At 45.0% G+C, this 18909-nt stretch overlaps 1 protein-coding gene across 2 annotated transcripts in view; it reads right to left on the reverse strand.

Moving 5' to 3' along the window:
- Positions 1-8420: 8420 nt before the first annotated feature.
- ric8b (RIC8 guanine nucleotide exchange factor B) overlaps positions 8421-18909 on the reverse strand; it is a 105011-nt gene continuing 94522 nt past the window's right edge. Inside the window, exon 10 of one of the 2 annotated variants that reach the window (XM_072267348.1) lies at positions 8421-8725. In XM_072267348.1, the coding sequence (XP_072123449.1) occupies positions 8722-8725 (4 nt within the window). In that variant the 3' untranslated portion in view covers positions 8421-8721. Of the gene's footprint in view, positions 9947-18909 lie in introns of both variants that reach the window. The other variant, XM_072267347.1, reaches the window with a different exon arrangement.

The following is an 18909-nucleotide window of genomic DNA, read 5'->3' on the forward strand; positions in this document are numbered from 1 at the left end:
ACAACTGGAGGTCATGGGTTAAGAGTGAAAGGTGAAAAGATTAAGGGGAACATGAGGGGAAACTTCTTCACTCAGAGGTTTGTGAGAGTGTGGGATGAGGTGCCAGTGCAAGGAGTGCATGCAATCTCAATTTCAGCGTTTAAGGGAAGTTTGGATAGGTAGGTGTATGGTAGGGATATGGAGGGCTATGGTCCTGGTGCAGGTTGTTGGGAGTAGGCAGTCTAAATGGTTTTCTATGGACTAGATGGGCTGAAGGGCCTGTTTCTGTGCTGTATTTTTCTATGACTCTAAATCTCTTCAGCCAGCACAATATCCACATCCCCTCATCGTCTGCAGTTTCATGTGACTGTCTAAGAGCCCCTTGAATGCATCTGTCATATCTGCCTCCACCACCCGTCTGGCAGCACATCCAGGGACCCACCAGTCTCCGTGAAAAACACAATCAGATTTATCATCACTGACATATGTTGCTTTGTTTCAACTTTTCCTCCTCACCTTAAATGCATGCTGTGTAGTGTTAAGGGCATCTCGTCGCAGGTCAGTGGTGAGGAAGATGCTGGAATCTACAGTACAGGATGTAAGTACAGAACAGATTGAGAATAATAACAACAGTGATCAGAGTGAGTGTTGGGTTATGAGAGGAAAGTCAGTTTTAACTGGTCTTCAGATAGCTGTGGAGGCCAATTCATTGGATATGTTTAAAGTGGAAGTTGATAGGTTCTTGGTCAGTCAGGGCATCAAAGGTTACGGGGAGAAGGCAGGTGAATGGGGTTGAGAGGGATGGAATGGTGGTGCAGATTCGATGGACCGAATAGCCTAATTCTGTTCCTATATCTTATAGTCTTACTGGAGTTCTTCGGAGATGTGACCTTTGGACCAGATAGAAGGGGGGGGGGGGGTGTACATTTGGATTTCTGTAAGACTTCGAGAAGGTCCTACACAGGAGTTTGGTCAACAGTGTTGGAGTACTCAGTACTGGGAATAAAGTACTGGTGTGGATGAAATTTTGGACATCAAGCACTGTGGCCATAAGGATCGTTCTCAGGTTCCTGCAGAGACTACTCCATGCTGACTGTTCACTGTGCGTGTTTGGGACATGAGGCTAAAGGATCGGAGCTTGCGGCTGACGCTCTGAGCAGGAGTTTGGAGAATAATCACAGGCTGCAGGGAGACAGAGGCGAGGGCATGGCAGATACAACATAATGTCAAAATGTGTTTGATGCACAATGCAGGAAGGTGACCAGCCCCTACCCCTGAGCCCTCTTCTCCGGACGTTTGTTGGCGCAGGATGAGGATCGGGGCGATTGCGGATCGGAGCGGGATCCGGGAGGAACTGGGACACGGAGCAGGCGTGCTCACCCTGCAGTTCCCTTTCCCGACGCCAGAGACCGCGCTGGACCAGTCCGCACACATTCGAGCTCCGGCGGCCGACAGAGGGCTCGTCGGTACGATGGAGAGTCCAGTCCCTTCCTTCACCGTCACTTGCCTCTCCCTTCTCACCTCAGCCCTTTCCCTCTCCTCATCCACCCCTTCTTCTCTCCCCCCGTCTCCGTTTCACCCTACTCACCTTCATACCCTTCCTACACCATCTCCCTCAGCCTCCTCACACCCAATCCTCAACCCCCTCGAGTTGCGGGGTCCGGTCCAGTCCGACCCCACAAGCCCCTTGCAACCCCTCACCCCCTCAGTGGTTGGTAAGTTGATGGAGAAGATCCTGAGAGGCAGGATTTATCAACATTTGGAGAGGAATAATATGACTAGGAATAGTTGGCATGGCTTTGTCGAAGGCAGGTCGTGCCTTACTTATCCTTGTAAGCGGAACAAGTGCTACACATGCCCTTACACTTCCTCCCTCACTACCACTCAGGGCCCCAGACAGTCCTTCCAGCTGAGGCGACACTTCACCTGTGAGTCGGCTGGGGTGATATACTGCGTCCGGTATATTGGCGAGACCCGCCGCAGACTGGGAGATCGTTTCGCTGAACACCTACGCTCTTTCCGCCGGAGAAAGCAGGATCTCCCAGTGGCCACACATTTTAATTCCGCATCCCATTCCCATTCTGATATGTCTATCCACGGCCTCCTCTACTGTCAAAATGAAGCCACACTCAGGTTGGAGGAACAACACCTTATATTCTGTCTGGGTAGCCTCCAACCTGATGGCATGAACATTGACTTCTCTAACTTCCGCTAATGCCCCACCTCCCTCTCGTACCCCATCCGTTATTTATTTATATACACACATTCTTTCTTTCTCTCTCTCTCTCCTTTTTCTCCCTCTGTCCATCTGACTATACCCCTTGCCCATCCTCTAGGTCCCCCCCTCCCCCCTTTCCTTCTCCCTGGGCCTCCTGTCCCATGATCCTCTCATATCCCCTTTGCCAATCACCTGTCCAGCTCTTGGCTCCATCCGTCCCCCTCCTGTCTTCTCCTATCATTTTGGATCTCCCCCTCCCCCTCCCACTTTCAAATCTCTTACTAGCTCTTCCTTCAGTTAGTCCTGACGAAGAGTCTCGGCCCGAAACGTCGACTGTACCTCTTCCTAGAGATGCTGCCTGGCCTGCTGCGTTCACCAGCAACTTTGATGTGTGTTGCTTGAATTTCCAGCATCTGCAGAATTCCTGGTGTTTAAGTATGAGGTGGTTCATTTTGGTAGGTCAAATATGATGGCAGAATATAGTATTAATGGTAAGACTCTTGGCAGTCTGTTGGATCAAAGCGGGTCTGAGCCCATAGGACACTCAAGGCTGCTGCACAGGTTGACTCTGTGATTAAGAAAGCATACGGTACATTGGCCTTCATCAATCATGGGATTGAGTTTAAGAGCAGAGAGGTAATGTTGCAGCTATATAGGACCCTGGTCAGACCCCACTTGGAGTACTGTGCTCAGTTCTGGTCGCCTCACTACAGGAAGGATGTGGAAACCATAGAAAGGGTACAGAGGAGATTTACAACGATGTTGCCTGGATTGGGGAGCATGGCTTATGAGAATAGGCTGAGTGAACTCGACCTTTTCTCCTTGGAGTGTTGGAGGATGAGAGGTGACCTGATAGAGGTGTATAAGATGATAAGATAGTCATAGTCGTACTTTATTGATCCTGGGGGAAATTGTTTTTTGTTACAGTTGCACCATAAATAATAAATAGTAATAGAAATAGTAATAGTAATATTACTATTAGTAAATAGTAATAGTCATAGACATAATAAATAGCAATAGAATAGTAATAGAAAAATAGTAATAAATAGTTAAATAGTAATATGTAAATTATGCCAGTAAATTATGAAATAAGTCCAGGACCAGCCTATTGGCTCAGGGTGTCTGACCCTCCCAGGGAGGAGTTGTAAAGTTTGATGGCCACAGGCAGGAATGACTTCCTATGACACTCTGTGTTGCATCTCGGAGGAATGAGTCTCTGGCTGAATCTACTCCTGTGCCCACCCTGTACATTATGTAGTGGATGGGAGACATTGACCAAGATGGCATGCAACTTAGACAGCATCCTCTTTTCAGACACCACCGTCAGAGAGTCCAGTTCCATCCCCACAACATCACTGGCCTTACGAATGAGTTTGTTGATCCTGTTGGTGTCTGCTACCCTCAGCCTGCTGCCCCAGCACACAACAGCAAACATGATAGCACTTGTCACCACAGACTCGTAGAACATCCTCAGCGTCATCCGGCAGATGTTAAAGGACCTCAGTCTCCTCAGGAAATAGAGACGGCTCTGACCCTTCTTGTAGACAGCCTCAATGTTCTTTGACCAGTCCAGTTTATTGTCAATTCATATCCCCAGGTATTTGTAATCCTCCACCATGTCCACACTGACCCCCTGGATGGAAACAGGGGTCACTGGTACCTTAGCTCTCCTCAGGTCTACCACCAGCTACCATAAGAGGCCATTGATCATGTGGATAGTCCGAGGCATTTTCCCCAGGGCTGAAATGGCTAGCACGAGAGGGCATAGTTTTAAGGTGCTTGGAAGTAGATACAGAGGAGATGTCAGGGGTAAGTTTTTTTACCCAGAGAGTGGTGAGTGTGTGGAATGGGCTGCCGGCGACGGTGGTGGAGGCGGATACGATAAGGTCTTTTAAGAGACTCCTGGATAGGTACATGGAGCTCAGAAAAATAGAGGGCTATGGGTAACCCTAAGAAATTTGTCAGGTAAGGACGTGTTCAGCACAGCTTTGTGGGCCAAAGGGCCTGTATTGTGCTGCAGGTTTTCTCTATTTCTGTACGCTCCCTCACACTCATATCCCTCCTACACCATCCCCTCGCAGACCCCACCGCTACCCTCATCTTCCTCATTCCTTGGTCCCTCCCTGAATCCCACACGGGGTAGAAATGAATACTAAAGGAGGCCATTCAGTCCATCTGCTGTCAAGCACTGATTGTCCCTCATCTGCGAGTGAGTGCCAGAGGATGTCTGTGGTGTGGATGGAGGAGTTTAAATCAGAGGACACCCTCTGGGTGAAGGATGAGTATTGGGTGAGTGGGTGTGTGTCTGAGATAGGGGTGGAGGATGTGGGGGTTTAATCAGAGGACCCTGTCCTGGTGAAGGTCAGGTATGCCAGTTTCGAGCTCTTCACTCCCAGACTCGTACTGGTGTTTGGGACCTTTACTGCTGGAACTTTATTTTACAAGAAGCAACTTCTTTTGATCAAACAATCCATTCACACAGATGGATGTTCCTGTTCATGACTTTCAAACGTTGGTCTTGTTCTACAAAAGATCTGATGTCCAGGGGTCACCTCCCCCTCAGGTCCAGGGGACAGCTCTTCCCCAACCCCCTCCTTTGGCCGATTTCCTGAAAGTAACATCGCTGGTAGAGGGTGGAGAAGAAGGCTTTGGCATTCTTCTTCAGTGACCTGAGTGTAGACATTAAAGATATAATGTGCAAAGCGTTGGATGAGGATGGAATTGGAATATTGCATTCAGTTTCAGCCACCTTGCTGTAGGGAAGATGTCATGAAGTCGGTAAGATTGCTGAGGAGTTTCATGTTGGGAACCCCTGGTGGGAGAGGTCAGGATTTTATTCCTTGGAGTGTAGGAGACTGAGGGATGACCATATAGAAATGGATACCCCTCACCTCCCCCCAGATCTATTTCTCAACCACACACTGTTCCAGTTAACTTCCTGACCTGCACGTGTTGGGATACGAGTGGAAACCGGAGCTCCGGCGAGAAACCCATGTGGTCACGAGGAGAATGTAGAAACTTCACACTGACAGTGGCAGAGGGTGGGATCGAACCTGTGTCAGCAGAGCTGGAGGAGTGGGGCAGGAATGGGGCCACCATTGAGCACGTATGCAAGGAGCGCTGTTGCAGGAAATCAGCATCCATCAAGGACACCCACCACCTCTCTTCTTGCGGCTGCCATCAGCTCCCACACCGCAGCCCCAAGAACAGCCCTTACCCCTTAACATCAGGCTCTTGAACCAGAGGGGATAACCTCAGTTGCCCCTTCACTGATCTGTTCCCACAATCTACGGACTGACTTTCAAAGACTTTTCACCTCATGTTCTCGTTGCTTATTGGTAATTTATTAATTATTATTTTGCTTGCTCTTTTGTTGTTTCTTTGTATTTTCTGTGAATACTGGCAAGAAAATGAATCAGGGTTGTGTATGGTGTCTTATATGTACACCATACATTTACTTTGATAATAAATTTACTTTGAAGTTTGAGTGAGTCCAGTGTAGACTGAGCTACTGGAAGAAAGTAGACAGAGGGGTGACATTGGAGTTGGATTAAAGAGGGGAAGAGGTAAAGAGGAGTGGAGCAGGGAAGTCAGAATGTCTTCACAGAGAGAGTTTAGTATCAGTGGGGACATTAACTTAATTTCTGGGACCACCCCCCCAAAGTGACAGAAGGGAATCTCCCACTGCTGAGGTACGGTGGTTTCTGGTGCGAGTTTTTGAGGCTGGTGGCACACATACCCACTGTCGTTCTGTCATGCTCAGCCCAGGCTGCTGTCCCAGCTTCCAAACCTCCTCAGTCCATGGAGGCAGGGATAATAAATCAGTCAAAATGGAATGGCAGTGCAGACTCCATGAGCCGAGTGGCCTAACTCTGCTCCCATGTCTCATGTCTTATGAATGATGAGGAGCTGAGGAGACAGATCAGCCAGGCAGAAATCAGATTAACACCAGCAGCTCCCACTGTGACAATGCAGGGTGGAAACCACAAAGTCCCATTTAATCTCTTCCCAACTCCTTCAGGGAGATTTACTTGTCATTAATGAACAATCAGGGAGATTTCAGCTTCATAAGAATCACTTATGTACTTCACCCTCAACATACTGTATCCCCCTTTCTCTCCCACCACTCCTACTCCCTCCACTCTTCCTCCCTGGCCTATTTTTGTTTAATCTTGATGTCCCCCTGTTCTGAGTCTCTGCCATCTGGTCCTAGACTCCCCAGTATAGGAAGGATCCTCTCATATCCACCCTGTCTGTGTCCTCTGGTCCTATACTCCCCCACTAAAGGAACATCCTCTCACAGCCATTCTATCTCAGCCTTTTAATCTTCAATAGAGTTCAATGAGATCCCAGGTATATTTAAAGCGGAAGTTGATAGGTTCTTGATTAGTAAGGGGATCAAAGTTTTGGGGAGAAGGGGTTCAGAAAGATAAGCAATCAGCCATGGAGTGGCAAAGCAGAACTGATGGGCCAAATGGCCTAATTCTGCTCCTAAGTCATATGCTCTGTGCCCTCCTTTTGATAGCACAGGAGAGGGTGGGAAGAAGATTTACTCGGATATCGGTTGGAGGAGGAGATGTGGTGATATGGGATGGTGGGGGAGAGAAAAGAGAAAGGGAACAGAGGTGGAATCATTACCTGCAACTGATGAGTTCAATATTCATGACACAAGGCTGCAGATCAGCCAGGTGGAATATGAGTTGTTGTTTCTGTGGGGGGAGATGATCCCTGACTCGGGGTTTTAGGGAAAGGGAAGGGGCCAGATCAAACCCCTGGAGTCCCAGAATGAACTCCCACCATAGATATTTAAAAAATGTTTGTGATTTGGAGGAACATTTATTCCTTGCGTGAAGGAAAATGTGGCTACTGGTAACCCAGGCTCCATTTCACAAGTGACCCATAGACACCCCTTGCCCAAGGTCTACCCTAATGCTTCCCTCAGCTGGGGCTGCTGGGTGAAGGGATGTCACCGCTCAGAGTTCGAGCCATGAAAGACGAGTCAGTGGATGAACAGAAACGCATTGTTAAACAGTTGCCTCGTCAGTCGGCAGCGATTTATCCTCGATGGAATTTATTCCATGACGGAATCCCAATTTCTAGCTGGAATAAATTCCTGCAGAAGGAATGGACCTCCTCTTATGGACGGGAAGCTGCTGACTGTCTTGAGGCTAATTAGGATAGATAAATCCCCAGGGCCTGACAAAGTGTCCGCTCTGACCTTGTGGGAGACAAATGCAGAAATTGAAGAGGTATTTAAAATAACCTGAGCCAGGGGTGAGTTGCCGGAGGATTAGAGGACAGCTAATGCTAATGTCAGAAAGGGTCCAAGAATAATCAGAGAAATGACAGGTCAGTGAGCTTGACATCAGTCGTGGGTAAATTATTGGAAGGTATTCGAAGCAACCTCTTGTATATGTATTTGGATAGACAGGGCCTTTTAGGGATAGTCAATATGACTATGCACGCAGTAGGTCATGTCTAATCAATTACCAAGAATGTTGATGAAGGAAAGGAAGTGGATGCTGTTTAAATAGACTTTAGGAAGGCCCTTGACAAAGTCCTGCATGGGAGGCTGGTCCAAAAGGTTAGGTTGCTTGGCACTCAGAATGAAGTTGCCAACTGGATTCAACGTTGGCTTTTCTGGGCAGAGTGGTCAGTGAGAAAGGCTATCAAGGCTTGGAAAGTGACCTGGACTAGCTGAGAAAATGGTCTGAAAAATGGTAGATGGAGTTTAATGCACACAAGTGTGAGATGTTGCATTTTTAGAGAGATCTTGGGGTCCAAGTGCACAGCTCGCTGAAAGTGGTTATACAGGCTGACAGGGTGGTAAAGAAGGGTGATCACTTGTTTGTCTTTATTAGTTGAGGAACTGAGTTCAAATGTCAGGAAGTTACACAGAACAGAATGGGCCTGTGTGTAGAAATGTCTTGTCTCAAAAAGGGCTGAATCTCTGGAATTCTGTTTCCCTGACAGTGGTGGAGGCTGGATCACTGGATATATTGAAGGTGGCGACAGATAAATATTTGAAAGTTTGAGGAATTGAAGGTGATGGGAAACTGAGGGGGAGTTGAGGCCAGTGTAACTGATCAGATATTGAAGATTGCAGAAGGCTTGATGGACCCAGTGAACTACTCCTGTCCCCATTTTCACGTGACTCATCTGTACTAAATCTTTAATTACAACACAAGTTTATGAGGATCTTTGTCTCTCAACAACTCCGGCAGGCCAATCTGCATTCAATAATCACTTTATTGATTTATAATAGCATAGGGTGAAGGAGGCCAAATTCACAAAACCTTACTTAATTATCACAAGCTAGAAAAGTATTTAAATTTTCATACACAAATTTCCTATTTCCACCAGTTGCAAATTTCATACAAAGGCATGACTTACAACAGCCAGTGATTAAGGTTGACAGTGAAAGGAAATCACCCATGGATAACTGTGTTGTGATCTGTCATCATAGAATCCTCAACCTTCTGCCAGGCAAATCCGTGAATCCTTGAAGTAATGATTTTTCATGTTTAACTGTACGGTGAGACATGTAAGACGTTCTTTTGTTATTTTCCTCTTTTACTTTTTTCAGAAAACTAATTACAAGAAACGTCATTTCTCACCTTTAAAATGTTAACAATCATGTATTTTAAAATTAAAGAATTTTTAGGTTTAACCTTGGTTTAACCCATGAGCCATTGCTCCCATTTTCTGGAGGCTTGTTATAATTACAAAGTTTATGAGCTGATTTTAAAGCGTGCCTAATATTGTATGCTGCTGGAAGTATGAATACATGTGCATGCACAAACTCTCTCAGTGCACACTTTTCATTAACACTAACACTGCATTCTTTGTTGGCCATTATACATACGTTTGATTTGTCAAACCTCCCATCTCTGAAACACGCAATTAATATGTTTACTTAATTAAATTTAAACCCATCCTTTAGTGTGGGTTAACACCAGAGAAGGTGTAGGCTTCCCCTACATCATCAAAAAGCAGGCACAGACCTGCTCCTCAGTCTCACTGAATACGTCACTGCTGTTTGCTCTCTGCTTCTTTCGACTATTCTCTCAGGACAGCCATAGACCTCAAAAGTATCGCGCACTAGACCAAAGCCTGATTAACAACAGAACCAAAAATAAATCAATGCAACACAATTGTAGAACCTTTTGAGTATGCAAAATAGCTGCTGTGTTTCTCTACATGAAATGCTGTTGCTATTAAGAATCAGCTACAACAAATTCTGAAACATCAATGTAAATTTGAATGATTTCTTACAGTTCAGATGGTTCAGAGCTTAGGAAATCAGCTAAGTGTACAGAGTTGTGGTTCTGGTTTTGAAGCATCAATTCCTATTGGTTCCCCAGCCTCAATCAGGGACACCGTTCCTTCTGTCACAATATGTTGGCCTCTGCACACTGTTCACGTTATTGGTTATGGACTTTGGCAATATTTGGAATCATGGTACAACTGGCCCTGAGGACAAGAGGAGTCTTTGCTTGTTCTGTTCAGTTGGTGCCAGCGTTAAAGACGTGATCTAATATACTATCTGCGTTTTAGGTCGAAACTTTGTGTTTGGTCTAGGTATCCATCAAGTACCACCGGAACCGGCAGAATAGGAGAAAGAGTTGCTACTCGTCCTGATCAGAATCTGACGTGGAATCACGGTCACTGGTGAACTCATTAGCCGCTTCCTCTAACGGACCCATCGTTCCATCCGGCCTCACTCTCATCGGCTTAATTATCTCCTCCCTGAGAATACAAGTCATATCCCATTGAAAGGTGATGAGTGGCAGCTTCCGTCACTGTTGTCGACTGATAAAAAGGTCAAAATATCTCTAACACACAAATCTCCATTAGACCCAGTAAACCAATTAAAGACTAAAGCAAGATCCAACCCTAATGAATCTAGAACAGGATGCAGAACCATTGTCTCAGAGAGTGCAACCTCCCCCCCAACCCCCATGCACACCCTACTGCCCCACATTCCCTCCCAGGTCTGAAAGCAACTCATTAAATGCATTCAAATAAGCAAATTTATTTAATTTTGGTAAATAGAGCAATTGTGCTCAACACGAATCCTGTGTCAACTCCAATGCCTCTCAAGTACAGGCAAGCTGATTCTGATTGGCATGCCTCATCCCGGACTCCCTTTGTTTAGGAAAGTTTAATTATAAAATTGTCAGTCAGTTTAATCTCTTCAAAGGAACTTTGTGCCTCTTCCCAGCTAATCCAATTACATCTACCCAGTGCACTGCGGCCTGATCTAACCATGATTTTCTAATCAAAAGCAGGAACTGCACCTGCACAAATACAACCCAAACTCCAGGAAAAGGTCCAATGCCTGAGAGAATTATGGATTAAATTATTAAATACAGATTCACACCCATTCAGGAATTTTCAGTTTTCAAATGATTCTCATGTATGTAGTCATTCCTCCATAGAGATTAGAACCTGCAGGTAGACTTTGGTGTCGTCCAGCTCCTCGTGCTCTGCAGACCACAACTGCTTCTCTTCTCCTGTACATGCTGTGTACCCAAACTGTCCCAAAACCACAAGCTGTCGTAATGACGTAGATCTCAAAGCAGCGGAGAATCACTCAGCAACAATCCAGCCCCAACATCCCAATCCCATTGTTCATCCCTTCCTCCAGGAACTTCTGTATACCCAGCACCCCACCTACAGCAGGATTATCAAACATGACAGGTGGAACAGTTGGTTTGATAATAAATTTACTTTGAACTTTGATCTTGTCCTTACAACTGGTCACCCACACTCAAGACCCAAAACCAGTGTAGACAGGTAAAGGGGATTCGGCCCCTCGAACCTCACCCACCCCTCTATTAGTTCATAGTAGTCATAGTCATACTTTATTGATCCTGGGGGAAATTGGTTTTCGTTACAGTTGCACCATAAATAATTAAATAGTAATAAACCATAAATAATTAAATCGTAATATGTAAATTATGCCAAGAAATAAGTCCAGGACCAGCCTATTGGCTCAGGGTGTCTGACCCTCCAAGGGAGGAGTTGTAAAGTTTGATGGCCACAGGCAGGAATGACTTCCTATGACGCTCTGTGCTGCATCTCAGTGGAATGAGTCTCTGGCTGAATGTACTCCTGAATGAGTCCTAGTTCATTAGACCAGTGTACACAGGTAAAGGTGATTCAGCCCCTCGAACCTTGCCCACCCCTCTAATAGACCATAAGACCCTAAGACATAGAAGCAGAACTAGACCATTCAGCCCATCAAATCTGCTCCACCATTCCGTCATGGCTGATCCCGGATCCCACTCAACCCTACATATCCGCCGTCTCGCCACATCCTGTGATGCCCTGACTGATCAGGAAACGATCAACCTCTGCCTTAAATATACGCACAGACTTGGCCTCCACTGCAGTCTTCCACAGATTCACTACTCTCTGGCTAAAAAATTCCTCCTTCCCTCTGTCACCAGAGGTCACCAGTCAATTTTGAGGCTGTGCCCTCTAGTTCTAGATATCCCCAGCGTAGGAAATACTCTCTCCACATCCACTCTATCTAGTCCTTTCAATATTTGGTAGTTTTCAATGAGATCCCCCGTCAAACCTCAGCATAAATGGGATGGTGTCTCACACCCCGATAGGATGGACCTCAAACCTCAGCCTCAGTGCTTCTCTGTATTTTGAATTCTCTCCCCATCTGAATAATAGTCTGCCCATTTATTTCTTCCACCAAAGTGCATGACCATACACTTTCCAACATTGTATTTCATTTGCCACTTTCTTGCCCATTCCCCTAAACTATCCAAGTCTCTCTGCAGGCTGTCTGTTTCCTCAACACAACCTGCTCCTCCACCTATCTTTGTATCATCGGCAAATTTAGCCACAAATCCATTAATACCATAGTCCAAATCATTGACATACATCGTAAAAAGCAGCGGTCCCAACACTGACCCCTGTGGAACTCCACTGGTAACTGGCAGCCAGCCAGAATAGGATCCCTTTATTCCCACTCTCTGTTTTCTGCCAACCAGCCAATGTTCCACCCATGCTGGTAACTTCCCTGTAATTCCATGGGGCCTAATCTTGCTAAGCAGCCTCATGTACGGCACCTTGTCAAAGGCCTTCTGAAAACCCAAGTACACCACATCTACTGCATCTCCTTTGTCTACCCTGCTTGTAATTTCCTCAAAGAATTGCAGTAGATTTGTCAGGCAGGATTTTCCTTTCAGGAAACCATGCTGGCTTTGGCCTATCTTGTGCCTTCAGGTACTCGGTAATCTCATCCCTAACAATTGATTCCAACAACTTCCCAACACTGATGTCAGGCTAACAGGTCTATAGTAGACCCTACCTGGAGTATTGTGTGCAGTTTTGGTCTCCAAATTTGAGGAAGGACATTCTTGTTACGGAGGGAGTGCAGCATAGGTTCACTGGGTTAATTCCAGGGATGGTGGGAATGTCATATGTTGAAAGATTGGAGCAACTGGGCTTGTATACACTGGAATTTAGAAGGATGAGAGGGGATCTGATTGAAACATATAAGATTATTAAGGGATTGGACGCATTAGAGGCAGGAAACATGTTCCTGATGTTGGGGGAGTCCAGGCCACAGTTTAAGAATAAGGGGTAGACCATTTAGAATGGAGTTGAGGAAAAACTTTTTCACACAGAGGGTTGTGGATCTGTGGAATGCTCTGCCTAAGACGGCAGTGGAGGCCAATTCTCTAGATTCTTTCAAGAAAGAGTTAGATAGAGCTCTTAATGATAGCGGAGTGAAGGGATATGGGAAGAAGGAAGGAACAGGGTACTGATTATGGCTGATCAGCCATGATCACAGTGAATGGCGGTGCTGGCTCGAAGGGCCGAATGGCCTACTCCTGCACCTATTGTCTATTGTCTAATACCGACATACTGGATTTTATTTTCTCCCTCTCAAATTTCAATGTGAACTCGATCATACTGTGATCACTGTTCCCTAAGAGTTCCTTAACCTTAAGCTCTCTTATCACCTCCGGATCATTGCACAACACCCAATCCAACACAGCTGATCCCCTAGTGGGCTCAACAACAAGCTGTTCTAAAAAGCCATCCCTTAGATATTCTACAAATTCTCTCTCTCTCGAGGTCCCGTACTGACCTGGTTTTCCCAATCATGTTAAAATCCCCAATGTCCTTACAAGGTCAAAGGGAGGAGGTGTGCAGAAGAATCCTGTCACTGAGGACCCCTTTCCTCAGCTTTATTTTCTACCTGGTCTCCTATGCAACACACCCCAGCTCATGCCCTGTATTGAACAACCAGTTGGAGCAGCTGAGAAGTCAAATGATTGTGTTGATGCATCCGGGAGAACCAATTTCCGGCAACGTTAGTGGCAGTAGAGTTAGAATAGTGGCGTCTGCGAGGCTCCTAAGCTGGCGGGGATACTAACAATGTAGAGGATTCAGCGTATCTGTGTGTGTGGGAAGTTGTGCTTGACAATTTTTGAGAGATTTTTGAAGAGGTAACCAAAAAGGTAGATGAGGATGTTGCTAATTTGGACTTTAGCAAGGCCTTCAATATGCCAACCGCATGGCAGGCTGGTCTGGAAGGTTAAGTCCCAAGGAATCCAGGGAGAGCCAGCCAGGCGGAATCAAACTAGAAAGCAGAGGGTGGTGGTGAAGGTTGTTTCTCAGAATGAGGGGGCTGGTGACTGATGGTGTGCTGCAGGGATAGGTATTGGGTGCTGAGACACTTGTTGTTTATTATCTATTAAGTGATTTTGATGCAAGATGGCGCTGGCGACCTACAGCCATGTTTTGCACGCAGCTCACAAAACTGCTAGATACTCTACTAGATATACTTCTTCTGAACTGTGATCGCTACAGTCTGTAGCCTGTAATTTCCCTTTACGGGACGTACTTTTGAACCATCTGAACAAACTGGCAATTTTGACATCTCCTGGGAGATTCAGTGAACTAGACTCTTGAGAATGCAGGTACAGCCGGGATGGCCATCACTGGGGGAAGGACGCTGCGTCAATGCCTAAATGTGGAAGATGACCGTGTGCTCGGCTCCATTTCTCCACGCAAGTACAATTAAAATCATCGAGGCCAAGAGAGAAAAATGAACAGGTGTTCAGTGCCGTCTGCCTGCGTTTTACTGTCTCCCTCTCTTCTTGCTACCACCATTGGCCAGGAGGTGCAGAGGTCTTGGGTTCCACACCTCCAGGTTTGGGAGTAGTTGTTGCCCTGCAGTCATCAGGCTCCTGTACAGGCTTCACTCGTCTCAGCGCTGAACTAACTTTGAAGCCTATGGACTCACTTTCAGGGACTCTGCAGCTCATGTTCTGTGTTATTTATGTACTTTTTTTTAACCATTTGCCTAATTTCTCTTCTTTTGCAAATTGGACGTGTGACAGTCTTTGTTGTGTGTATATTTTTTATGGATTCTATTGTGATTCTTTATTTGGGGCTGCCTGTATGAAGATGAATCACAAGATTGTATATGGTATACATACTTCGATAATAAATTTGAAATTTGAATGCTCAAGGCCGGATCAGTATGTTAGTGGATGACATGAAATTTGGGGGGTGTTATTGATAGTTAATCTTAAGATTACAAGGGGATCTTGATCAGTCAAGGATTGGCAAATGGAAATGATCAAGTATGAGGTGGTGTATTTTGGAAAGTCAATCCAGCGTAGGATATACCATTAACGGTAGGGCATTGGGGAATGTAATGAAAGAAGCACTTCAGAGTACAACTGCAGAGTTCATTGAAAGCGGTGTCACAGGTAGACAAAGTGGTGAAGAAGACTTTAACCATGCTGGCCTTCATCTGTCAGGGACTTAAAGGAAAATAAATCATCCATGATGGAGCAGACTTGATGGGCTGAATGGCCTAATTCTGCTCCTATGTCTTATGGGATTTGGGAGAAACTAGTTGAGGAATATGGACACCTTACTGCTGAGAGAATCACAGGCTTAATGCCAAACATCACCTTTTGTGAAAAAGAGGACTCAATTAAAAGATAGTTTTATTTTAGTCCTCCAGCTTCCGCAGTTCATTGCTTTTGCATCAATTACGCAGCTGGCTGTGTGCATTCCTGTCTGGGGCTGCCGGTCTCCTGAGACGCTCCATTACTGATCGTTGCGTTACTGTTTAGCCTGATTATAACTGGAAGTCAGTCCTTTTGTACAACAATTTTTCTGGCCGTTGTGTGTTCATCGGAAAATATACCTGGAATTAATTACACCTTGCCAAGTGAACAAAGCTGAATAGCTGTTGCCCTGGGTAAACCTTGTGTTAGCACAGGACCGACTTGTACATCTTTCTCTAATTGAGTGCCACATTATAGTTCTAATCTTTTCATGAGGCACTATATGTGAGGGATGAGCTCTGCAGACAGAGAAATTCAAAGCTGTACCGCTACCTTCAATGGGCTGTTAATTAAACTAATGATTTTAATGAGAGTGGTTGGTAGCAGCACTGGCTGAGCCACACTCGTTCAGCTCCAACCTTTGTGCAGGTTTCTGCCTGGTTCGGCTCTGATAATTGGCCTACACTCATTTCCACAGATTCCTAACCTCTGGGATAGGTTGGCAAGGAATCAGAACTGCATCACTGAGTCAAGAGGTAATATGTAAAAAAGGCACTGCAAAAATGCTATTTGATGTCTAACTGAGGCAACACACCCAAGGGGTCTCCTACCTTCTCTCTCATTACCGGCTATTTTCTTTCAGAACACCTGATTCTCTTAAATATTAAAAAAATATACATCCTGAAATTGTTTACAAACCCTTATTGAAAATAAAGAAACAGATAAAAGTAATCATCACAAAAGTGTAAAGCACTTTCACTTTCTAGATTTTTTTTTATATACAAGATATGATGTTGTTAAGTTCAGATTTTACTGCCCTCCCCTATTCACTTGCTCGATGTGGGAGGAGGCTATTCGGCCCATTCTGTTCATGCCAGCTCCCCACAGAGAAACTTCCTCTGTCCTATTCTCTTTCCTTATTCCCTGCTATTTATTCTCCCTTGCCTGCCTGCATACTCTCTTTTTGACAGCCACCAGTGTAGGGGAAACCAGAGCACCCACAGAAACTCAAGCACAGCCAAACACAGAGTGTGTCAGTGCCCAACAGGAGGCACCCAAGAGCAGGATTGAACTGGGTTCCTGGAGTAACAGTAACTGTGAAGGTCGTGGTGAGCTACAGCTTTCAACCACACCCCCCCCCCCCCGCTTTGAATAAAGTGTTCTAGTAATTACCCAGGGACACTCACATCATGGGAAAAGGCCTCTGGTTCAAGAGCCTGATCGTTAAGGTGTAATTACTGTTTCTGAACCTGGTGGTGCGGGTCCTGAGGCTACTGTATCTCCTTCCTTATGGCTTCACTATTCTCCACAAAGACAGGCCAGCTCAGTCTTTAAAAGGTAGAAGAAGTGGAGTATGCTTAATGATTAAAAACAAGAGAAAATCTGCAGATGCTGGAAATCCAAGCAACACACAGAAAATGCTGGAGGAACTCAGCAGGCCAGTCAGCATCTATGGAAAAAAGTACAGTCTACAGGTCCTGCCAAAGGGTCTTGGCCCAAAAGTTGACTGTACTTTTTTCCATAGATGCTGCCTGGCCTGCTGTTCCTCCAGCATTTTGTGTGTGTTGCTGTGCTTTATGATTAGCTCATTGTGGTGCATAGACATGGCAGTTCTGTTTCAGTCCTGCTCACCCAACCTCAAATATCTAGTGGGAACTTATAAGCTACAATAATAAATAGTGCAAAAGAGGATTAGTTTAGTAGTATTCATGGCGCAGGGGAAGAAACTGTTCCTTTTACCCCCTCAACCATCGGTTCTTGAACCAGAGGACTCACCACACCACTGAAATGTTCCCTCAACCTATGGACTTACTTTCAAGGACTCTCATGTTCTCGATATTTATTGCTTATTTACTTATTCTTGTTTAATCATGTGGCTTTATCAGAAATACATTTGGAATGTAAGGGTTAACTTAAAAGGAGTGAGCACACACACAGACATGTACTAGGATTGTATTCCCAGGAATGTAAAAGGTTACAGGATGCTTTGATTAAAGTTTTCACAGATGTTAAGGGGAAATTATACCAACTATTTCCATTATTGGGTGCCAAGGTTGTGTAGCAGTTAGCACGATGCTATTATAGCCCTGAGAATGGGAGTTTGGAGTTTAATTCCGCTATCATCTGTAAGAAGTCTCCATACATCCTCTCCTTGGAATATGTGTGTTTTCCCCAGGTGCTCTGATTTCCACCCATAGTCCAAAGGCGTACAAGGTAGGTTAATTGGTTATTATAAAGTGTCCTGTGATTAGGTTACAGTTAATCAGGGTTGTTGGGGATTGCTGGGGCAGTGTGGCTTGAAGGGTTGGAAGTGCCTATTCTATGCAAAATAAATATATATTCACAAATTTCTACAGATGTACACAGTGGAGCATATTCTGACTGGTTGCATCACCGTCTGGTAGAGGCTCCAATGCACACACAGGGTCACAAGGGGCTTCGGAGGTTTGCAGAACCGGCCAGCTTCATCATGGACACAGCCTCCCCCACAATCAAGGTCATCCTCAAGAGGTGGTGCTTCAAGAAGGTGACATCCATCACTAAGGACCTTCACTGTCCAGGACATGCCCTCTTCTCATTGTTACCATCAGGGAGGAGGTCCACGAGCCTGAAGATCCACACTCAACATTTTTGGAACAGTTTCTTCCCCTCCACCATCAGATCTTTCAAAGGCCATGAACTCATGAACACTACCTCACTATTTCTCTTTTGCACTATTTATTGTAACTGATACTAATTTATTCTGTCTGCACTGTACTGCTGCCACAAAGCAATTAATTTCATGACTTGTGTCATTGCCAATAAACCTGATTCTGATTCTAGTTTGTGCCTTGCAGCCCAGGTCAAAAACTGGATCCAGTTTCTGGAACGAAGTTACAAACAATGACTGCATACAACCAATGGCAGAAATGTGGAATTCACAACTGTAAACAGTAATGATAGGTCAGAAATTAGTTTTAAATCTGAAGTCAACATATTTATTTAAACAATATAACAAGGTCTGGATGTACAGAGTTAAATCACTGAATAGCCAAGATCTTAAGGAATGCTGTAAGGCGTGGGGTTGAAGAGTCTTGTTCACCTGCCTCTATCTCCCTGTTTGTTCCTTGCTACAGCAACACTCAGCTAAACCCACTGCCTCCATTCAAGTCCTAAATATTCCTTAAGTTTAAATATTTATTCAGTGATGTGGATTTCCGTGACAAAGAGATACAGCATCTTTAGAATCAGAATCAGTTTTCAGTAAGGTAGTGTTTATGAGTTCATTGTTCATTCAGAAATTTGATGGCAAAGGGAAGAAATTGTTCCTGAAATGTTGAGTGTGTGTCTTCAGGCTCCTATATCCTCCTTGATGGTAGCAATGAGAAGAGGGCATGTCCTGGGTGATGGGGTCCTTAATGATACAGATTTCCATGACAAAGATATGCAGCATCTTTAACTATTTTGTAATCTTATTATACAGTTTAATATCATTTAGATGTTTCAATGGAATTTTCTTCACCAAAGAATGGAAGTGGCAGAAAAATAAACAATCTGGGCATAACTCCGAGAACCCAAAACCCATTGTACACTAATAATTTAAAATCACATTAAAACAGGTGTCTCATACCAAGTTAAACTGGTTGTGATCCTGGCTGCTGTACTGCTGCCCAG

This window comes from Mobula birostris, chromosome 9 (assembly GCF_030028105.1).
Source record: "Mobula birostris isolate sMobBir1 chromosome 9, sMobBir1.hap1, whole genome shotgun sequence".
In the NCBI taxonomy this organism is placed as follows: domain Eukaryota; kingdom Metazoa; phylum Chordata; class Chondrichthyes; order Myliobatiformes; family Myliobatidae; genus Mobula; species Mobula birostris.